This window comes from Melitaea cinxia, chromosome 3, assembly GCF_905220565.1.
Source record: "Melitaea cinxia chromosome 3, ilMelCinx1.1, whole genome shotgun sequence".
NCBI classification, from domain to species: Eukaryota; Metazoa; Arthropoda; class Insecta; order Lepidoptera; family Nymphalidae; genus Melitaea; species Melitaea cinxia.
In genome coordinates this window covers 19,451,833-19,476,083 of record NC_059396.1, presented here as the reverse complement: position 1 = coordinate 19,476,083, position 24,251 = coordinate 19,451,833, and the positions used below count along the sequence as shown (strand labels likewise).

The 24,251-nt window shown below is 37.0% G+C and overlaps 1 protein-coding gene and 1 long non-coding RNA gene across 2 annotated transcripts; both read right to left on the bottom strand.

Moving 5' to 3' along the window:
• Positions 1–8,775: 8,775 nt before the first annotated feature.
• On the bottom strand, positions 8,776–13,560 carry LOC123669253 (DNA-binding protein HEXBP-like). The gene is made up of 2 exons (XM_045602871.1): positions 13,014–13,560; positions 8,776–9,140 (listed from the first exon to the last, which is right to left on the bottom strand). The coding sequence occupies exons 1-2, from the start codon at positions 13,519–13,521 to the stop codon at positions 9,091–9,093; spliced, it is 558 nt and encodes a 185-aa protein (XP_045458827.1). The 5' UTR covers positions 13,522–13,560; the 3' UTR covers positions 8,776–9,090.
• Positions 13,561–17,139: 3,579 nt separating this feature from the next.
• On the bottom strand, positions 17,140–21,177 carry LOC123669254. Its single transcript, XR_006745722.1, has 3 exons — positions 21,075–21,177; positions 20,003–20,007; positions 17,140–17,160 (listed from the first exon to the last, which is right to left on the bottom strand). It is a non-coding gene; the product is annotated as an uncharacterized LOC123669254 (long non-coding RNA).
• Between the last annotated feature and the right edge of the window lie 3,074 nt (positions 21,178–24,251).

Sequence of the window (24,251 nt, the reverse complement as noted above, 5' to 3'; positions counted from 1 at the left end):
CTTGAGATTAAATTAGTTTAATCAATACTTAAATTTTAATTTCTTTTCCTGCAACTCGGCGTAACTCCGTTTCTAAAGCGGTTGAGAGTTAGGTCTGATCTCAACTTTCTATTTGTTATGACCGCACTGATGATAAAAGTTTGAATATGACATAAAAGATGTTTATCGTTATCTGGAAGCTATTGTTGTTTATGTTTCTATTTTTGTTTGATTTTTAATTTGTTAGATGAAGATGCGAAGGCGCTTTTTAAGCCTATTTGAATATAGCTATTTTGATTTTGCACTGGATTTGATACTGGATTCCATCTCGAATTGGAAGATTGAGTGTGAGTTGTCTGGTTATATATTTATTGACTTAAAGTACTATAACAAACAAGGCGTAACTACTGAATACTAAGTGTGTGATTACACCAAAATTAATGAATAAAACAACCGCCAACAATGAACTATAAATTTTAATAAACACAATTAAACTTTACGTGCTATTTTTAATGACCTCACGTAAAGCGCTTCTAGCGCTGAAGATATATAAATTATAATTTTGAACATTACATTCACATAAATTGTGACTAATTTCCAAAAAATATAAAGGTGTAGAGATAAATCGCTTCTCAAAAAATTATTTAAACCTTATAGAGCTTTACATATAAAAATTATTTATATGTAAATTAACGACGCGTTGGCGCAACGGTCACGTCACTGTTTTGTGGCTGTTGCGTTGGCGGTTGCGGGTTCGATCCCCACACATGACAAACTTGTATTGGCCATACCAACCCACCTGCCCAGCGTGGTGATTACTGGCAAAACACATGAGTTGATACCATTTTTTGGTGCGAACTTGTCTCCACAAGTAGACTTCCGCCTATGTCCAGCAGTGGACTGAGATAGGCTGAAGTGATATGTGATATGTTGAAATGACATGTTTGCCATGGTCTGGATGTTTGCACAATCATTCATATAAAGTTTACTGGCGTTTCATAAGTATTAGGCTAAAAATATGCCGGAGCCTTAACATACGTATACATAGAACAACATATATATAGAAGTTGGTAAGACATACTTGACAGAGCAGTTCTCTATCTTAGTTCAATGATCACAGATATTAAACTGCAACTGTTGATTTGTATCTATTAAGAGGCGATTCAAACAACTTACAGAGCCATCTAGCGGAATCTCTTTCTAACATATAAGGTTATAATTTTAACGAAAGTCAATTGTTTGAGTGGTAAGTGTTTTTGTGTAGATCTTAGATCACAATGCAGCCTTTTTTGCCAAGTTACATTCCATTGCTGGGCATAGGCCTCTTTCTCCGTGTAAGAGAGGGATTGGAGTTTAACCCACCACGGTGCTCCACGTCGTGTTGGCGGATATGTTCAATACTACGAGTAACGATCGCTATTAGGTATTTTTGTTAACAACCGGGACAGGCGGTTTTACGTGCCCTCCGGAAAGAAATATTTATAAAAATACAAATATCCATCCCGACTGGGAATTGAACCCTCAGACCATCAGTATCTTAGGCGACTACACGCACCAATACACCAGAGCGGTTGTGTAACCTTGATCTACTCTAATTCAAAACTTCTTTTAAATTGAAACATAATCATGTATGGTAGAGTACTTAACGTATAAACTACAATAGAAAAGATAAAGAATATCTATATGCTCTATATCTACATCCCACTGCTGGGCAAAGACCAATCAAACTCATAAACATGTATAATATATAAAAGAACGTATAAAATCATAAAGATCTCTAACTTAATCGCCTTCCGCCCACAGGGAAAATATATCCATTAAAACATTCAACTAATAAAGGGCTCGAAGGACCAACCCCATCTCGTTGAGCCCACTTAACCTAATGGATTTACTTAATTTTTTTTTGTATCTTAAAACGTAATAATCTTACCCGTCATTAAATAGACGCTACATTATCTATTACGTCAGGCACGTGCGGGTTCGCGATATCCGGTTATATCTGGATATAGCCGGTTCCAAGCGGCTGTACCCGGTGCTACCCGGTTAAAAGGACCGCTAAGTAATTTATCCAGGATCCAACTCCACCTCTCTACGCCCGGGCTGGATTTAAAATAAGAACGTCTTTAATGTTCATTTTGAGGCGGTAAATAGCAACAAGCGGGGATAGGGTGAAGAGTTAGAGGTTGTAAAGTAATTATTCAAGATATATTTTAAAAGAATTTAATTTTCTGTTGTATAAGAAAAGATTTTTCTAACATACTTTATATCCTATATTTTTAGATTTAGATTAGATTTTTATTTATTTGGTTTTATCTTTGACTGTGTTAATAATTTTAATTTTTTTTAATGATGATACAGATGAGAATATCAACATTCAACTATTTATTACAAAGTACCCCCCCATACTCAAGGTTTTTTGCCTACCTACCCCCAATCTTAACTCTCTTATTCTCTTTCTATCCAGCCTTGATATTTTTTCTGATAAGATATTAATTACTAAGCATTGCCCTGTGTACGTATTTTTATTGATTGTCTTTAGATAAATATATATATACATATATATATATATATAAATAATAAATTTATATATATATATTAATTTCTGAACGCCATTATTAGAGTTTGTAGATAAGCGTGTAGTTCCTGGCTCAACGTCCTCTAGCTTTAATTTCTTTATCTCGTCACTACAATGATTGAATCACCAATAGATCTATATTAAAACTAGCTGACCCCGCAAACGTTGTTTTGCCATATATTTTATTAACCTTCTCAATCCCTCCCCCCTTTTAACTTAGGGGAATAAAAAATAGATATTGGCCGATTCTCAGACCTACCCGATATGCACACAAAATTTGATAATATTTTATTAACCTTCTTAAACCCCCACCCCTATAACTTAGGTGTATGAAAAATAAATGTTGTTCAATTCTCAGACCTACCCGATATGCACACAAAATTTCAAAAGAATCGGTCGAGCCGTTTCGGACGAGTTTAACTACAAACACCGCGACACTAGATTTTTACATCAGACATCAGTTCATGGCATAGTCGGTATGGTACGAACCTACTCCCCCACATTGCTGTTTCGTTGACTATATAGATAGGTTGACTATATAGGTTAATTCATACATATTTATTAGACACAAAAAACGACCGATATTTTTAAATTAATAAAAATATTTGAAAGATGAATTAATTATATACAAAGAGAATTTAATTATACTTAATTATGATTAGTAGAAACGTTTTAACAGTGACTATTCAGCTTCATAAACTTAAATTTCGCAGAGTGCGCTCGTCACAATCTGCGGCGTCTGAATTCTCACTGTTTATTTCTAAGATCCTCTATAATCGCAAGATTCGTAAGCATAAGGCAGTTGCTTGATATTTTGAGATTACATACTTTATTTTATTACGTAGTAAGCGACCCCGGTTTTGCTCGTTTATGGTCATCTTTGTAAGTTTAATGTAATGCCTAAGTTATATAATCGGCTATATGAACTAACCCTATCTTAAATCTCGTCAAAATTGGTTCAATAGTTAAGACGTTTACTGAAGAAGTTTTATTGAGATAGGGGATATATACAGTAGGGGAACCATTGCGCCGGGGCCCGGAGGTTTCGTTCGGGCTTACCGCCGGGGCTAGGTGGCGAATGCTAGCGCGACCCCATCTCCCCCCACTCAAGAGGACGACTGCTCACACGTGGTGGTTTTTAGCCAGTATGAGTTTGACATAACGAGATTGACAGCGCGGGGACACCAGAGGGTATCAATGATGGATTTTCCCCATGTAAAAAAAAGTAGGGGAAGTACCTCGACCTTACAGAAGATCACAGCTAAATAATGCTGCTCACAAGCAGTATTGTGTTCCTGTGATACATACTTATAAAATCCTAAAAAAGTAACTGCAAGAGTAAAACGCATGTACTATACAAGTTATTAACGATACACAAAAAAGGGACCTAATTAAAAAAACAACAATTTAAAAATAAAAGATTAGCACAAGATCCAAGTAATCTTAATTTAAGAAGCTAATTAGATATTATAAGAGTAACATGAAACAACAACATACAAACATAACATCTTTCTCTATTACAATGTATATTCATCTATTAAAATGCAAATAAGCTACGTAATACTAGATTTTATTTGGGTATACCCTCCTACGCTCACTACGTGTTTAGTTCGGGTAACACACTCAAAGTACTTAGTTCTCGTTAAAACGACGATCCTAATTCGCGGCGGCTTTGAAAATTGCCGGATTTGACTATAATTTCGATCCCCGCCATATTTGAGTGTAATGTGTATTACTATATAGGATTGTTAAGGCTTAACGCATACGTGTTAATAGTAGCGATAGCGATTTTGAAGCTACAACTGCTGCTTTTGAAAATGCACTTAAAATAATTACCACTTGTAATATTTTATTTACCGTCCCTGTATCTTAGTGATATCAAAGTCGGTAAAAAAAAACATGCTGAAACATATTATTACCCAACCGTTTGATTCTGTCTAAAGTGTTAATTGAAATTTTTTTTCAATAAAAAACTGATATAAATACAAATAAAAACCGGACAAGTGCGAACCAGACTCACGCTCAAAGGGTTCCATCACCTATAAAAAGGGCAAAAAAAAACGTGTCTGATGTATGACTTTTTATTTATTTAATTTCAATACTTATAAAGTGAATATATTAGTAAATATTCTGTGAATATTTCAAGCGTCTACCTGTTGTAGTTATAAATATCGAGCAAAAACGAGCAGAAAAATTACGTTTTATTGTATGGGAGGCCCCCTTAAATATTTATTTTATTCTATTTTTTAGTATTTGTTGTCATAGCGGCAACAAAAATACATCACCTATGAAAATTTCAACTATCTGTCACAGTTCATGAGATACGATCTGGTGATAGACGAGCGGATGGACGGACAGCCATTGAGTACGGAATCCTAAATATTATAAAACAACTATAGTATCCCAAAATATCTTGTTATTGTCGCACAGCTAGGCAACGATTTCTTCATCTATAGAAAAGAATATTCTAAGGCTTAATGACGTCACTATCCGGTAACGATTGATAAATAGAATATTTTCTGAACACATATAACAAAATCGATTTGTTCTTGCCGATTATATTTCAAATACTTACAAAAATAGCAGCGTTATTGTACACGTGAACGAAATTTTAAACTATATATTACACGGCGCGCTTAATGTTATCGCACCATAATACATATGAAGAGTCGTCCTAAAGTATTGAAACCTATTCAATAGGGAGGGATTATCGTTAAGAGCACATCTAAGTTTATTTACTTCCTTGTTACGAACTAAAATCGTTGAATAGTCGAGGCAAATACCGGTTCGAGTTAATGCGGATGAGACCAAGGAAACCAGACCTAATAGGGTAGAAGTTACTGGCCTTGCGATAGGAACGATTTTAAGTCCTTTCTAATTAGAAGTATAAACGTTAGTGACTTACGTATAATTAGTTTTTGAAGTAAAACTTCTTTACGATCGCTTGACTTGGGGAGTGAGCTGGTGAATGTGTTACGAGAGCGTTACGAAAAGTGTCACAGGTGAACGGAAGTTGAAAGGGAGTGTGGTATAAAGCACGCTCGTTTTTTTATCAATTGTACTTATTTTGTTTGCTATATTTAAATATATGTGATAGTGGGAAACAGTTATATTGAGCATGTAATATCTGCTAGGGGCAGCTTATTGGAGCCTAGCCCTGCGGTTACGAGCCCGCCTGCTCATTGTGGTGACTATGGGCAACACATATGAGTTCACGCCATTTTCGGCGCGAACTCGTGGAGGCCTAGGTCCAGCAGTGGACTGCGATAGGCTAAAGTGAGTGAGTGACTATTGTACGAATCATGTCCGCGTGGAATGGTGCCACGAATGCCAGCAGCATTTCCCCGTTAAATCGTTATGCCGACTTTTTGGGCAAAAAATGCACCAGTCCTCTTGTCACCAGTGGAGGCAATAATGCGAGGAGTTAAGTGATTAAAGTTACATACATTTACCAATTATGTCCTCACATATAAAGAGATAGCTATTTGACTCATTTCATTAACATGTCGTTGTGAGAGATTTTAAGCTGAAGTGAGTAGGTATATAAATAAGTTTTAAAATATAATTTAACGAATTGTAAATATAGTGAATATTCATTCATTTTATTATATTTTAAAGATAACAAACTTGTTTTCAAAATGATAATTTATTGACAAAGTGAGATTTGTAGTAGAGGTGTTTATGAGCAAAAGCAGAGGTTGCCATCAGACGGAACGTTCGCACAACATCCTGTAAATAGAAAAAAGTGCCAACCAAAACCTGCAGAACACGAAAATACATCGAAAAAACCCTTAGTTCATTTTCGTAGCTACTGTGTCCACACTATCGTTTATTTTTTTATTTTCTTTTTAAGTGATGATACTTTAGTGGATTTATATATTAGAATATTAAAATGTTCTTATAGTTTTCACTAGTTTTCTTAAAGATAAAACAATCAAAAGATATTTCGTACTATACTTCAACCTTACAAAAGATCACAGCTAAATAATACTGTTTTCAAGCAGTGTTTTGTTCCTGCTGGTGAGTAAGGTTACGACAACGCACTTGCGATGCTTCTGGTGTTACAGATAAGCTTTTGCCGTCCTAGTTATAAAAAAATGCTATATACGGGGACGAACTCACAACCGCCAGCACACCAGCTATAAGCCGTCCTGTGACCGTTGCGCTAACGCGTTGCCAATGTTTTATATTTTAATTACAAGTAAATAAATATCCTGCCACAAACACCGTCACCCTAGCTCAGATTCTGTCTATCCGAACCATACATATTCAAGCAACCGAATATTTTGACGGAGCTCAAAACTTGACGCTTCAAACCGACTTTTCACTTTTGAAACGAAGTATCAAACTGAAGGACGATTATTCCCTTTGACTCTGGGATGTTCTGGAATTTTAAAAATGTTTGTAATGCCTATGTATTTGTACTTAAATCGTAAATGAATTCGTTGACACAGGTTTTGAAATAAACGGAAATAAAACTGCTGAGTGGCTATGGCAGTAAAGAGCATAGCTACCCGCTCTCTTCCCGTGAGTGTTGTAAGAGGTGACTAAGGGATAACACAGTTCCACTACCATCTTGGAACTTAAAAAGCCGACCGGTGGCGGAATAACCATCCAACTGCTGGCTTTGAAATACACAGGCCGAAGACGGGCAGCAGCGTCTTCGGTGCGACAAAGCCAGCCCTGCGGTCACCGACCCGCCTGCCCGGCGTGGTGACTATGGGCAACACACATGAGTTCACACACTTTTGGCGTGAACTTGTGGAGGCCTATGTCTAGCAGTGGACTGCAATAGGCTGGAATGATGATGATTTTTAAAATGTTTCAGGAACAAAACCTTGTGTTTTTTTTCGCAGAATTTTTCTTTCTTGTTAATTTTGACGGCACGAAATGATCACATTTTGTCTGAACCCGTGGCATAATTTTCCCTTATCTTTGTTACTACTCCAGAGTCATATATTTGTTACCCACCTCGTGTCTGGGAGTAGTATTTATTTATATATATAACACCGCCTTAACTTACCATCAGGTTACCATTACGTTTATACATTTCTATCCAAACAATAAATTAAGCTATCTAGCTATCATACCTAAAAATATTTTATCCTTCATCAAAACTTAACAATAAAACAACAATCGGTAGCAAAATTAGAACACAATGGGCAGACTGATCGCTAAAAATCGCTTTCCAAGCAATTACTGTGATTCACATTGACTGACTTCAAACAAATAATTTGAATTCTACTACAAACTAAAAAAAATTATGTGTATGGAATTGATCGTCTGCGTTAGTGGGTGCTCGCTTGCGGTAGTATTTAAACTCAATTTTAAACATTAATACAATTTAATAGGTAAGTAAGAATAAGGTACAAAGACGTGTGTTTGTACAATCGTCAACGAGAATGAAGTGAGCGGGTCGCCGCAGCGGGCGCGTCCGATGAATCGGTCGACGTATGCAAATGTGTGTGTGACACACACTTGCAAGGCGTTAACATTATGCTTATTTCACAGCATTTCTAATGTTTGTATTTTGGAGATAAAAAACAAGCGATTGGTTTAACGTGTAACGCCATATAGAATACTTTATAAGGCTTAAAAATGTTCTGTTTTTGTATAAAAACAAAAATTTATCTAAAATCCTAAAATAGTAAACAAGGCCCTCTTTATTCAATTCTAAGTTCTCTAAATCCATATTTCTATTGCTAAAGGTATTCGCTCAAAATCTCTTTACAGGTCATCGTCAATCGAGCATCGAGCCATTGGGTTTTAAAATCAACTAAGTTTACCATCCACTTAAATACAATGCTATACAAAGCAATTGTATGCTATAAAATCTCTGAAACATGTCACGACTTACCTCAGAGTAACTAAAATTATTGTTTTAAATAACTATTAGGTCTGTTATACTTATTTTTCAATTTCCAAGCAAAAGCGGCCTGGAAGAAATTATTTTACGCGATAAGGCCGTCTAAGTAAAATATAAAAAATAATCAAGTAGAAACTACTACTTTTTCTTGTTTCAGTAATTTATTTTACTTAATAAACCGCGATAAAATCTGAAAAAGTTGTTACATTAAAATTTATTTCAATTATTTTCTGATTTACAAAAAAAAAACACAAACATAAACATAACATAAACAGTAATAAATATATATAAAGGCGAGGGGTCGCCATTATCAGGATCAGCCATGTTAACGTGGGCGTATATACAGAGAACAAAGTTCAAGTTCGATCTTTAATCACTTTAATACACAAAATAATTAGAGTTATGGTTTAATTTAAAATCAGTTCACTATAATTTAAATTATCACTTTCACTATAACAATCAGTAACAATTAACAATGGATATCAAAAGATTACGCGGAACAAAAGCGATTCGTCGACTCGGTACGTGGTGCGCTTGCGATGCGGTAACAAAAGTAAAGCTGCCAACATGGCCGCGCTAACCAACGCTACGACGCTCCGCCAGACGACAGCACTGCAGCTTGTCAATCTAGTTCCGGCGTAATAAAACATATGACATTTCGAATGCGCCGTCACGGCCGGACTGACTTGCGACCGTCCCCGGGCGATTCTAATTGCGGTCCTGTAACAAACGAACAAGCATCAGTCGTCCACACTACCACACCGCTCGTCCACCTTGACAACTCATTTATATTCATGACTCCACAATATAGCAAACAAGAAGTTCCTGTGTCCTTTCGACCACTACCAGTGGACCGGACGACAGTTCTCTTTACAGCAAACGAGCAAGTTGGACCGGACGGGTGTGTCCTCACAGCCAACCGCGGACGGTATGACCCGGACGACACTGTCCTTTCGACCAACGCAAACCAACAGTGTGACACGGACGGGTGTATCCCTTCAACCAACCGCGCACGGTATGGCCCGGATGACACTGTCCTTTCGACCAACGCAAACCAACAGTATGGCCCGGACTGATGTATCCCTTCAACCAACCGCGCACGGTATGGCCCGGATGACATTGTCCTTACGACCAACGCAAACCAACAGTATGGCCCGGACTGATGTATCCCTTCAACCAACCGCGCACGGTATGGCCCGGATGACATTGTCCTTACAACCACCAACTCAATTGCATTATGAAGACAAGGCATTCTCACCTACTAATCGGCTCTGTCTATTTCAGCATGAATTTCTACATCATGTTGGAAATCTTCTTGATGATCATTTGTAACAGAAAGCGTATCTGAATTAGTGTCAGATCCAGCAGTCATTGTGTCAGATCCAGCGGTCATAGTATCAGATCCAGCGGTCATAGTATCAGATCCAGCGGTCATGGTGTCAGTTTCGGAAGTCATACTATTCAGCCTGTCGAGGCGGTTAATGTCGAGTTCTACGTCATCTGGCGCCGTCTCGGCCTCCGCTTCATTGATAAAATTGTTGCTTATTTCAAGCAATCCTTCATGACCCGGGGGTACTGAACGCAAGTTCTCATGTGCATATTTATAAGTATGATGAGAATTACTAAGGCTTCTAAGTTCATATCGATCGTGCTCTAATACCGCGGTAATGACAAAGGGACCTCTAAACTTTTTATCTAATTTAGTTTGATTCCGTTCACTGTTTTTAATAAAGACAAAATCCCCCTTTGAGAATGGCTTAATAACAGCGCGACCCCTATTAAAGCGTTCAACTTCTGATGCAGCTGCTTTTCTTATATTTGCCGAAGCATCTTCCCTCACAGAATCTAGATCTAATCGGCTTTGATTTTCAGAGCTTGTAGGGCTAATCTTTGATAAACCTAAAGACTGTGCACGAATCCCAAACATTAATTCAGTTGGTGTATATTTTGTAACGGTAGATCGCGTACTATTGAGCGCTAGCTGAACATCACCTAAATGATCTCGCCACACTTTATTGGGGTCGTTCTCGATTATAGTTAGCAAGCTTTTAAGTGTCCGCATAACGCGTTCTACCTGGCCGTTTGCCCTGCTGGAGCCCGTGGCAATAAAATGCAAGTCAATTTTGTGTTCTGTGCAAAAGGATTTAAATTCTGAGCTAATGTAACATCGACCCTGATCGGCAATAATACGCTTTGGTGCTCCAAAAAGACATACAGCATTTTTGATGGCTTGTACGGCACTAGCGGCATCTAGTGAACACGTGTACTCCAATAAAACGTATTTACTAAAGGCATCGATTATTACTGAGCAATATTCCTTCTGATCACTCTTCCCGCTCAGCTTGCCAGTGAAATCTACATGGATAGTATGCCATGGAACGGAAACCTTCGGAATAGGGTGAAGCTGGACGGGTTGAGCTCCAGAGGGACCTTTTGAGGCTTTGCAAATTATGCAAGAATCGATAAACTTTCTAACACATTTGGCCATGTCAGGGAACCAATACTGCTCATACAGTTTGTCTAGAGTTTTATCAATGCCTAGATGCTGTAATTCATTATGGACATGATTAATTAACGTCCAAATAAGGGAGCGAGGGACGATTGGTAGCCATGACACAATTTTATTTCTAACTACTTTTCTATACAGAATGCTATTCCTAACGTCATACGTACGGCCTACAGTATCAGGAAAGTCATTATTGGAGTGTTTCGTTATTAAATCTTGTATCTCACTATCACGCTTTTGTTCCACGGAGAGCCAACCTTGATATAATTCTACAAACTGGACCACTTTATGTGCTGGTGTTACAAGAGCTTTAGATGTAGATTTCTCGTCAGTAGCGGGTGAGAGATTTCTAGAAAGAAAATCCGCGTGTTCCATTGAACGACCTTCGCGGTAGACGATTTCAAAATCGTACGCTTGTAGGATTGCCCACCAGCGATATATGCGAGGTGTAAGATCCGTTTTGGACTTAGAGGCCTTAAGTGAGTTACAGTCCGTGAAAACTTTGAAACCTCTACCATATAAGTAGTGCCGAAAATGTTCTACCGCTCGTACGACTGCGAGTGTTTCCAGCTCGTACGAGTGGTAGCGAGATTCTACTTCAGATGTGCGTCGGCTAAAATATTCGACAACATGTGGGAGATCATTTTTCCTTTGAATAAGTATCGCCCCATATCCATCAGAACTGGCATCGCAATGCAACTCTACAGGCAAATCGGGGTCGAAGATTGTTAGTACAGGTTCGGAGGTAAGTATTCCTATAATAGTGTTACGGATTTCTTCATGCTTTCCAGTCCACTTAATTGATCCTTTTAATTTAGTCAGTGGATAAAGAGGCCCAACGATGTTTGTGAAACCAGGAATAAATCTTCGGAAGTAAGATGCTAGGCCCAGGAATTGCCGAACCTGCGTAGCAGTTTTAGGTTGAGGGGAATCTACTAAAGCCTCTATTTTGCGAGAATTTGGTCTAACCTCACCGGATTGTACGGAATAACCTAGGTAATCTATCTTTTGTTTCATGAATTTACATTTTTTAAGATTCAAAGAAAACCCGGATGTCGACAAAGCTCCTAAAACCTCGTCCAGGCATAGTAACCCTTCACGAATGTTGTCAGAGTGACACAAAACATCATCCATGTACACCAAAGGTTTACTTTTTAGATTACGCAAGGCTTTATTGATGCACCTCTGGTATACAGATGGAGCATTTCGTAATCCAAAAGGCATTGCAAGATACTCGTATTGCCCCTCGGTCGTTACGAATGCCGTCTTTTCGACTGAATCGGGATGAACGGGGATCGCATGGAAGCCAGAAGCCATGTCAAGAGACGAGAAATAATGTGCACCGCAAAGTTGGTCTATCTGCTCCTCTATGCGAGGTAAAGGGTAATGTTCGGGGCGTGTGTTTGAATTTAGTTCACGATAATCAACGACCATTCTGTCAGAATTATCTTTTTTCTTGACTAGGTGAATGGGGCTCGCAAAAGGCGACGAACTTTCGCGAATAACGCCTGCATTAAGAAGTTCCTCAACCTTTTCTCTTACAACTTGCTTTTCTACTGGAGCCAACTTATAAGGACGTCTCTGCACCGTTTTGTGTGGGTCTATTAAAGTAATTTCTAATTCACCAGTTTTCACGCGTCTAGTTGGAATACCCTCAATGAAGCAATCGACATATCTACTAAGCAGTTCTATAAGAGATTTTCTATCAGTCCCTATAAGATCAGTATCGATCTGGGTAAAATCTGGTTTCACCATACCTGATTCACATAAATTGTTTTCCTTCTTAAAATAAAAAGTTAACTTATCGCCATCAATCTTTACACTAACACCTCTTTCTAAAATGTCCCTACCTATAATCACGGGTTCTAAAATATAACGATCAGGCACTACATGGAAATTCACCGATTCCGAGATATTATCAAAATTTACAACGCTTAAAATTTGTGACGTGCACTTAATTTCATCACCCCCAATACCAGAAAGATAAACGAGATCATTGCGTACAGTACCCGGAAACTTATTACTTAAGCTTTCTTTTAAAAGAGAGCAAGATGAGCCACTATCAAAAAGAAAAGAAACTTGCTCACCAGATGACGTCCTCAAAATGCCCCTCGACAGTCGTTGCTCGCAGATATTGACCTCTTTTCTTGAAACTGCACCGCTCTTCCTGTCAGGACAGGTTGTCGCGAGGTGACCAGCTTTGCCACAAGCGTAGCACGTAGTTTGTCCCCTCTCTAGTACGTGCGCGGAACTTGTAGCATTTTGCTGCGCAGATCTGCTGGATCCACAGTCTTCTCTTTTTTTTTTACAGTCTGCTACTCGATGACCAGGTAATCCACACCAATGACATTTGCCGGGAAATCTGGTATTTTCGCTCCACCGGGCTCGCTTAGGATCTGATTCTTGAACATCAGGGCCTTCAATGCGTCGTTTCAGCGATACTCCACCGAGGATTCTAAATAGCTGAGCACGTGTGGTGATAGCATGAGCATTTAACTCTCGGCGTATCAAGCTGTCCTTTTGACTTAACACAGAAATCACGAAACCAGTTATAACTTCTTCCTGCATCTCGGTTTTTGGAATACTTTCGATCATGTTCCACAGTCTTAAGGCACCTTCTGAAGCAGTTTCCTTTGAGCTAATTTGAAAACGTAATATCTCATCGAAGTAGTCTTGTAACAGCTTCGGCTTAGAGAATTTAGCCCTTAAGGTCTGTTTTATAACATCCCATGACAATTCATTCAAGTTAAATTTAGTGATACATGTTGCTGCACGGCCTTTTAATGCACCAGTAAGAGCCACAAGCAAATCAACACCCTCAAGGCACTTCTTATGAACAACTATTTCTGTGACTCGGCACCAACCTTCAATATCAGCCTCGGGGTCATCGGGGTTGAATGGAATGAGCTGAATTGTACTAGGGTTAGAATTATTACTGGCAGTTTTCATCTTCGACAACTCATATGCTTGTGTGAAAAGCGCTTGCATACTGTTTAGTAACTTAACTGCATTACTTTCTTCCGGTAACTGTTGTCTTTCTTCCTTTTGTTGCTCCGCGTTACATCCCACTTCTGATAAAGGCGAGGGGTCGCCATTATCAGGATCAGCCATGTTAACGTGGGCGTATATACAGAGAACAAAGTTCAAGTTCGATCTTTAATCACTTTAATACACAAATTAATTAGAGTTATGGTTTAATTTAAAATCAGTTCACTATAATTTAAATTATCACTTTCACTATAACAATCAGTAACAATTAACAATGGATATCAAAAGATTACGCGGAACAAAAGCGATTCGTCGACTCGGTACGTGGTGCGCTTGCGATGCGGTAACAAAAGTAAAGCTGCCAACATGGCCGCGCTAACCAACGCTACGACGCTCCGCCAGACGACAGCACTGCAGCTTGTCAATCTAGTTCCGGCGTAATAAAACATATGACATTTCGAATGCGCCGTCATATACATACAGATTTACTTTACGGCGTCATACAAATATATTAATTATACTTTGATCATTCAACTAGAACTTGGTGAATTTTAGATATACAACAAATGATAATGTTAATCTTGGTTAAATCACATCCTGAAAACTTACGATAGCCAAACAAATCATATAAAATATCAGCGCCATCTAGCGAAACCAATCGTAAAAATTATAAATTCAATAAATGAAAAAGTGTACATAGATTTAAGTCGGGCAAAGTTATGTCTTATTATTACGTCGGTATCGGGGAGGCAGTTAAGAAAATTCTCGCAGCCCTAGCGATTTATCTCGGTAATGACTGCGAACTCGACCACGCCTTTTTAAGATCTGTTTAGGAGAATCAAGACGAATTCAAAACGGGGAATTTTCTTAAGCGTTAATTTTGCGAAACAACGATGATTAAGGGTTGATCTCCACTGCAAAGCTTCGGTGTCAATTGCTGACTTTGTTAAAATGTGTTAGAAAAAAAACTTCATAGGGTTTTACCAATCACGTCAAAATTTAAATAAAAATTAAACTCAGGACTCATCTCCCGTGACCATGGTTGCTGTAAAGTATCCGAAACGTCGGGCATATAAAAAAACCTAATAAACCACGATAAAATCCTAAAACTTTGTTTCACTATAAAAAATATAGTATTTAAGCCGTGCGATATTATTTGTTACAAAAATTACGTACTTACTGATTTGTTAATATGTACGATTTTATTTTTGTGTTACCCACACATTAGGAATTCTAAACATTTTTGAATATCATATCAAAAATTGACCGCTCCAGCGGGATTCGAACCCGCGTCTCCGACTTACCGTGTCGGCGCTCTAGCCAATTAAGCTATGGAACGATGTACCCGCTAGAGCGAAATTTTTGATTTGATGATTTTTACTTTCGGTTTAAGCGAACCGTGGCGCCGTCTATAGAGAGTTCTTTACAGAGACCCGTAACTATTCAAAGTTTCATATTACAATGAAAATCTTTGACAGGAGACGACACCATGCTATTTTTAATATGTACGATTTTATTTTTGTGTTAACCACACATTAGGAATTCTAAACATTTTCGAATATCATATCAAAAATTGACCTCTCCAGCGGGATTCGAACCCGCGTCTCCGACTTACCGTGTCGGCGCTCTAGCCAATTAAGCTATGGAACGATGTACCCGCTACTTTCGGTTTAAGCGAACCATCATATCAAATCAAAATCATCATATCAAAAATTTCGCTCTAGCGGGTACACCGTTCCATAGCTTAATTGGCTAGAGCGCCAACACGGTAAGTCGGAGACGCGGGTTCGAATCCCGCTGGAGCGGTCAATTTTTGATATGATATTCAAAAATGTTTACTGATTTGTTTTTTTACCGAATTTTGTTTTAAATTATAAATCTTCTCATACTATTTTTGCACATGTTTGATTTAGCTCCAAAGAAAAACTCCTTGAAAAGATTGTCGAACAAACTCCATCTTTTGTCATATCTATATTTTATAACTGTGCCGTAAGTTAATAAATAAGTTGTCTAATACTTCTTTAGTATGTCATTTTTTCATTACTCATTTTTATCCCATAGATTTACCCATAAGATAACGATCAAGAGGTTTTACGAAAATATTAACCTATACAGCATTTATATTATTAACAGCATCGCTGTCAGTGTGGTGAGTTCCTAAGTGATGGGCGCTCGCTCCCGGGCATGATTGATGCAAAGCTCGCCTGGAATACATCTTGACGTGGATCGACTTTGTTTTTCGTTAATCGGTTACAAGTATTTCGGGATAAAAGTATATGATCACCTGTTTAATATGTGATGTTACAGTCGAATTTTATTTTTTATTTTGTTACTTGGCAATATTTTTCAAATAATAACATTTATTTATGTTTAAATACACAATATAAGCTACGGTAATCGCTTACCATCAGGTGTGTACGCTTGTGCCCGAGCCACTTATTAAAAAAAAATCGCATGCGCCCATCAACATTAGAAAAATTTAACATAAAGGTAAATTTAAGAAATTTAATAAACATTTCGATGCTAGATTGCTTTTTAACTTAACATTTCAACATTAAACATTTCACTAAATCTCAAGTACGCAACAAAACCTTTACAGTATAAGGAACAAAATTACTGCTGAATTGACACGTAAAATTTGACATTCTATGGTTACTAAGTATAATCGGCAGAGGGAAAATCTCCGTTTCGTAACTAACCAGAAACAACCAACGGGTTGCTAATTCAGGCGTTACTTTCCGATTTTCTTATTTCAAAGCGACTTTAAATCCGTTTAATGGCTTGCACTTTGCACCTCGGCTAACATTTTTATTCACTTTTTTATCAATAAGAATTTGTTACGGCCATTAAAATAGAGATTATTATTATAAGCTCCGCTAGTAACAAATATTCTAGTCTAGTGTCTAGTCTAGTGTGTTTTGATATTTCCGTATCCGCGACAAGCGACCGTATAAAGCATTCAATTATTTATTTATATATATTTTTTTGTTTGATTTTTACCTCGGGTATGTACATGTATATTAAAAATGTGACATACAATACGGTTGCAAAAACATAGACATTAAGTTACCTAGCTCCACTGCCCTAGGGGTTTCGGGCTTGGTTCCGCTCCCGAATCTGTATACATGTATAATAAAAAAGCCAGCTGCTACCTAAAACTGATGTTATTACCAGATGACCGTATGTATATGTTAAACATGTTTAATTACTTCATGCATCCATCTATCAGCCTTTAACAGTCCACTGCTAGATATAGGCCTCCCCTAATGTTCACCTCTCCGTCCGGTACTATACCCTCTGAATCCAGTGGCTTTCCGCTATCTTCTTAAGGTCGTCAGGTCACTTGATTACCTGTGCTTCTTTTGCTATCACGTAGTCGCCATTTGAAAACCTTCCTTCTCCATCGGTCATTGCCACTTCAGCTTGCAGGTTTTGAGAGCTATGTAAGTGACCTTCACTCGTCTACGGATTTCATCATTCCGGACTCTGTCACATAGAGAAATACCAATCATAACTCTCGATCGCTCGCTGAGTGACCTTGAGCCTATCAAAAGGCTAACGGTAAAGGTCATCACTGGCACCACACACTGCTCAAACACCTTTGTCTTCAGGCACAGAGGTATACTGCAAGAGAAGTTGTTTTATAATTTCCCGAACGCTGCCCAACCGAGTTAGATTCTACGAGTTACCTCTCTCTCGGAGTTGACCTTACCCATGCAGATCAGTTATCCCAGGTACTCGTCGACAACTTTGAGAGTAACGCCGTCAACAACGACATGTATGGGTGTGACAAGGACATTAGACATTTTTTGTCCTGTCCATGTTCTTGTTCATTTTAAAACCCACTTATTTATTCATATTACCTAAGACGAGCGTTTTAAGCTCGTGGCTCCACTAAGCTAAACAGTAGCGAGATGAATTGTTAAGCCAGCACTCAGCTTGAACGCTTTTGTTCATGGCTTATTTTAGTGTCAACTTTTAATATAAGAATCATTATTTTATAAAGACTTCGTGACTCAAGAGCGCACACTCATTAAAAATATAATTAAAAATCTAATGTCTAATTATTTCGTTGTTAAAAATTGTCAGCTAAAATACTGTCTATTTACTTAAATTATATTTTGATCTACAATATAGACTGCCCTCAGTGGTGCAGCGTGGTGTAAAAAGCTCTGATCCTTTTACATGGAGAAATAGGCCTATACCCAGCTGTGGGATGGCAGGAGATAACAGGCTAATAATTATATTAATTCGATATATTAAAAATGCAAATATATATCTGTCAGATATTAAAAAGAAGAAGAAGGTATACTTTTCGGCTTGAAAGTATATTTCTCTTTCTCATCGTATCAGAGTACTCAGTCTACTGTGGGCTTCAGTGGGTAATGTTGACTCAACAAGTAAACACGATTTATCATGAAACAGGATTCACTTAACAGAAAGACAACGCAGCACGGAAGGCGGGATAGTTATTAGTTAAGGGGGCGAAGACTAACTTCTTAGCATTCGATGGATTCACGGTTCACCGTGCGGGTACCGAATCCATCGTGTGGCAGAGGGAGTAACTCAGAGCAGTGCCTAGGACTTGCGACCCAGGTGTAGGTTTAAGGAGGCCCCCTTTGCAATGCGCATCAACGCTCACCTTCACTGCTCGAGTTATACGTCCCGCCTAGCCAAATTAATCGTAATAGGTAATAATTAATTCGATTGCACAAATTAATTATTGAATGAGTCTAGGTTAAGCTACTAGCAGGATACAACAAGTGTATCGTGCCAAGCCAGAGCCAAGACTGCCTTAGCCGAGGTAACACCGTTCGTTTTATACACGTCAGAACAATTCGAGTAATATAATAAATGAGGGTAGGTGACTATCGAACGATGTGCTAGGTGGCGCGTCGATCACCCCACTACTCTAACGGCTAATAATTGACAACTGACATAATCTGAATACACCCAAGTCAAACACTTGACGTTCCGTATTCATACACTGCGACATATCGATGTATTTAAAATATCATTTGCACTTTCAATACTAAAGTAGTTATTTCAAGCTAAACAATTTTTATGCTTAAAAGTAATTACGTATGTCTAAACTAAATAAAAAGGCTTCTGTGAAAATGATTACATAACAATGGTAATACAACGAAAGCTGCTTGGTAATCGTTTACAGCTTCTTGCATAAATAGGTGTCGTCGATATTAACTAGATAAGTTTATTACAACTGAGGCCTGGCAATCGCTTAACCTAATTGTATTAAAAAAAAAACAATCAGTTCAGAAATACCAAAAGCATTTATTTAGAGCATTCCAAAACTCAGTGGTTCATCTTTTAAATCTCATTACAATTAAGTAAAAAACCTTTTTCACAACAATTTTTACAAGACACTAGAGCTCTTAAATAATTTAATGCAAAAATGAATAATTAAGCAAGCTATTTCTTTAGAAACAATTAAAAGGCAGGCCTAGGAAGAGCGGGCGAGCTCGACGCGGCGCGGCGTCGTTACGCTTAATTTATGACAATTATAAAAATTTTAAAGCGAAGTAAAGTTGTGCAAGGGGAATTGTCTTAAAATATTTTATGTGGGATAGTGGCAAAAAAATATAAAAATCGCTCGGACGCGGACGTTATAAATGGCCGGTAATTAGAGCACACACCGCCGCGTCTGACGCTTGAGACACAACGAGTGCAAGGAGAGTCGTAAAGAGATTACGGAAATAAATATGCTTTGTACCGAAATAAGCTTAAATATGTAGTGGATTATAAGTTTATTACTTTGGTGCTTGTAATTTATTGTGAGAGCACTTCTATTGGGGTAAGTTCTAAGCTGCTTATAATAATAATAATAATAAGCGTTTATTTCAGACGTGAACATCCATAGTGTATTAGTGTGTTAGTAACAATATTTACTTATAATCTATGTTAGTTATTGTCAGTAAGATGATAAAAAAAAAAAAAATCATTTTAGTTGGCCCGTCATTGTTTCTATCCAGTACTTTTGAATAGAACAATCAGGGGTAACTATGAACAACAATTATGAACAACTCATTCAGGTCTTTCAAGTAAATCGCAGTATGTTTAAAATCTTAACCACAGCTGATTTCCTATATAGCATTTAAGAATGCAGCGCGTGTATTATATAATTTAAATAAAATACACATATTTGTTTAGAGACTTAGAAAAAAAATTGTCCCTCTATTAGATTTTGGCCTTTTTTTTGTTTTAAATTTTAATAAAATTTAAATTAAATTCTGTCTCTTGATAACTTAATAGCCTAGAAAAACAAAAAAAAATGTCTCGAAAGATATTTTTGTTACATCTAAATACTAACCCATTGACCTTATATTATAATGTATTTTTTTAATATGATTAGATCGGCAAACACACACATATAGTGGCAATTGCACTAAATAAGAAAAAAAATTGTTTTAAATTTTCAATTCCCAAAAAAAAATCCTGTCAAACTCATTCACAGATTGTAATTAAGAAAGTATTAAATTTGGTCCACCAATAAAATGTCAGAAAAAGTCGTTAAGCCCACAACGCCCCTCTTTTAATACAGAGGGTTAAAACAGATGCCTTTTAGATCATCGTTATAAATATTTTAAGTACCTCCCGTTCATAGAGAGACAAAAGGGACCTACAAAAAGAACACAAGTCACAAGAAAAACACGTCTCAAAAGAATTGTATATTTCTTTGTTTGCTCGGCCTCTCGTTGTGCCGCCGCCTCCCAACCTTACCTAGCTCTGTTATAGGGTTACGGACGCGGAACGTGTATTTCACGCTGGAAATAACATCAAACATTAATAATATTTTTCCAGTCTTAAGTATTTTTTAAAAATCGGCGAAGAAATCAGTCATGCAAGTAGCGTAAAGCAGAAGAGAGCCTAAATTTTCAGAAAACACTTCGAATTATGAAAAACAAAATTTCTTTCTTCTTTCTTGATTCTTTCTCTCTTTCTCTTCTTCATTTATCAGCCTTTACATTTCACCAGGGTGGCACCGTTACAAATCACCTGAAGATAACAGTAGTATTTGAAAGCGTGTTGACGACCCAACATCAGCTGTCAACCCAGCTAATTCTCGGAAGCTCGGGTTACCTTACTCACCACAGTAACACAGCATCACACACACAGCAGCCTTTCGCAGTCCACTACTGGACGTAACCTCCGCAAGTTCACGCAAAAAGGGCGTGAACTCATGTGTTTTGCCCATAGTCACCACGCTGGGCAGACGGGTTGGTGACCGCAGGGCTGGTTTTGTCGCACAGAAGACGCTGCTGCCTGTCTTCGGCCTGCGTATTTCACAGCCAGCAGTTGGATGGCTATACCGCCATCGGTCGGCTTTTTGAGGTGGTAGTGGCACTGCGTTATCCCTTAGTCGCCTCTTACGACACCCACGGAAAGACAGGGGGTGGCTATATTCTTTGATGTCGTAGCCACACAGCATCACGTGAAAGCAGTATTATTTTACTGTGATCCTTTGTAGGATTCCGGTATTTCTTCAGCAGGATTATTCCGTTTTTAAAAAGTGTTTTCTTACCATATTCCCATTCAAAATAAAATACTAAAATAAAACAAATATTTTAATATCACATTATAAAAGTTGTATGTAAACTTAATTAACACTATCAGATCCAGATGACAGAAATAAGCAGTCTCAAAAACCGGAAGAAGGAAACATAAAGAACGCGGCACTTCCACGCGCTCTGTTCCGCGGTCGCGGCGGCCGGCAGGGCTTTTTGCAGATATTATCCTTTAGCACTCGTATTATAAGCGTTTGCTGAAACTCACAAAGCTATCTTTTTGCTTTCGCTGGATTTCCGCATATGAAAGTACTTATGTAATTATCGTTCTTCTTCTTTTTTTTTATTTCTAACGCTCCTCGAAAATTACTAAGGTTTGCATTTTCATTACATGAATTTTGTGTTGAAAAAGGTGTATAAAATACAGTTTCGAGATATGAATGTTTACGTAACACATAAGTTGAGCTGCTTAACATGTGGTTATAATTAGGAGACGGTAATACTTTGGTTTTACAACCAAAAAGGATAGATTATGTTGCACTTATCAAGATTAATTTGGGTTAAGTTTGCTTGGGAGACCAAGGATTGCTTCTCACTATTACTTTATTTTTTATTTTAACTTTACCCTTACTGATTAAATAAAATTTTATATTGTCTAATTATTTATCTCTTAAGCTATCTCTAACCATGTGCTAAGGAAACAATTTTTAAAGGATAGTAATTTTTAGTATGATGTGACCTGATGTTATCAAATGTATCCTCCCGCAGACAATAAAACGTTTCATATTCATTTTATAATTTAATTTCCTAAGAAATTAAGCTATATTAATTTTCCTGCTTTCTTTAATAATATCTTTTTTATAATTATAATTTAAGCTTGTTGTAATTGAAAACCTATGGATCTACTTCATCTCAATTTAAAAAAAAAAATTCCTTTATGGATAGATTACAAACCAAATTTATTTACAATCTGTATACCATCTTATGCTGTGTTTTTTTTTTAAATTAATGTTACGATCCTTTTTACTTTGTTTAATGAAAATAACTCAACAACAAATATAAGTTTTAAGCTTTCACAACGGACACTTAATTTAATCAGACTTACCGCGACTATAATATTAAAACTTCTGATGTATTGGCTAACGGAAAAGCCAATTTCCTTCACATAAAATTTTGTCCAAAGTCTTAAATAAGTTTTGAGACTATATTTCAAATTAAACTTATGATAATATTAATAATAATAATTCACTTTTGTACAACAAAATAGTGAACATTACAAGGAATAAGGAAAAAATAAGAAATTCATTTATTCATTTATTCTTATAAAGATACTTCAATGACTTATTCACTATTAACAATACAGGGTTTAAATATTCGTAAAAATAAGTTTAAGGTGAACTAGTCACTTACAGACGTACACAACATTTACAAAAAAAAACTTTGTTCTATCGTTACATCAATAAAATATTAACAAACAAAATCCAACACCAAAGAAACAGCAAAACTACTTAACTAAGAAATAAGCACAAAACGCGGCTTTACCGCTAAAAACGATATCTTGCAATCAACCTTATGATATAAAAAATTGTATATTAATTGTGTAGGATATTAACTTTAAAGATTATAATTAAAGGAACGCGTTCAAAGAAGTATGCACAAACACGGAAAAGAAATACATTCATACCGGTGCTGCGGTAATAAGTAAAAACGAACAAAGGAACGTGAGTGGTGCTAAAACAATAAATGTCCCGCTAGAAACGTTGCCGGCGTGCATTGTTTTACTAGGAATTTGCCTTTATGAATTTTTTAATATTAATATTTTATTACTTATACTACTTGACGTTATTAAAAAATCTTTGTTTTTGTCTTGCAGTTAGTTCAGCCTATTGAAGTTCACTGCTATACATATGTCTTCCCAAGTTCGCGCCAGACATCACCGTTTTCCGCAATCCTTATCCAGCCTACACCGGCAATCTTACGTAGACCGTCGGTCCAGCGGTCCGGAGGACGTCCCACACTACGTTTGCCAAGATGTCTTGTAATTGAACTAAAATTAAATAGCCTTATAAGTGACTTTCCATAAATTACGTTACATACATTTCGAAATTATTTATCCCGTCCCCCGTCCTAGTAACATATGTTCAAATTTATGAGACCTAAAACCTAGACTTAGAAAATACTTAGAACGGGTACTAATATTTCTTTGATTGACAATATTACACATTTATTTTAATTTAATAATTAACTGACTACCAAAAAAGGAGGAGGTTCTCAATTCGACTGTTTTTTTATGTGTGTTACCTGAGAAATTTTTACTGATTCTTTTTTTAATCGATTGATGGTGCTTGATAAGATCAATCTAATCATTGATAACTCGTATATATCTTTCTATCGTTTCGTCTACCTACGTTGTATTACTTGTCGGTGTAATTAAAGTCGGTTTTTTTTTCGTTTACGAGCAAACACAATTATTTATACATTAATTTTTTACGGCCGTAATAACATTATAAATAATCCAAAATTCATAACATTATAAATTATAATAGTAATATAATATTTATTAAAACACAAACTGTGCCCCGCGGTTGCACGGCACGGGAATTTAACAAAATAGTTATTGTTCAGTCGCAAAGTTATTAAATAAAAATAAAATCTAAAATAAAAGCAGCCTAAGTTACTCCTTATTAAATCAGCTATCTGTCAGTGAAAGTCCCGTCTAAATCGGTACAGCCATTTCAGAGATTAGCCGGAACAAACAGTCAGACAGACAGACAGACAAAAATTGTAAAAAATGTTATTTTGATTCCGTGTTTA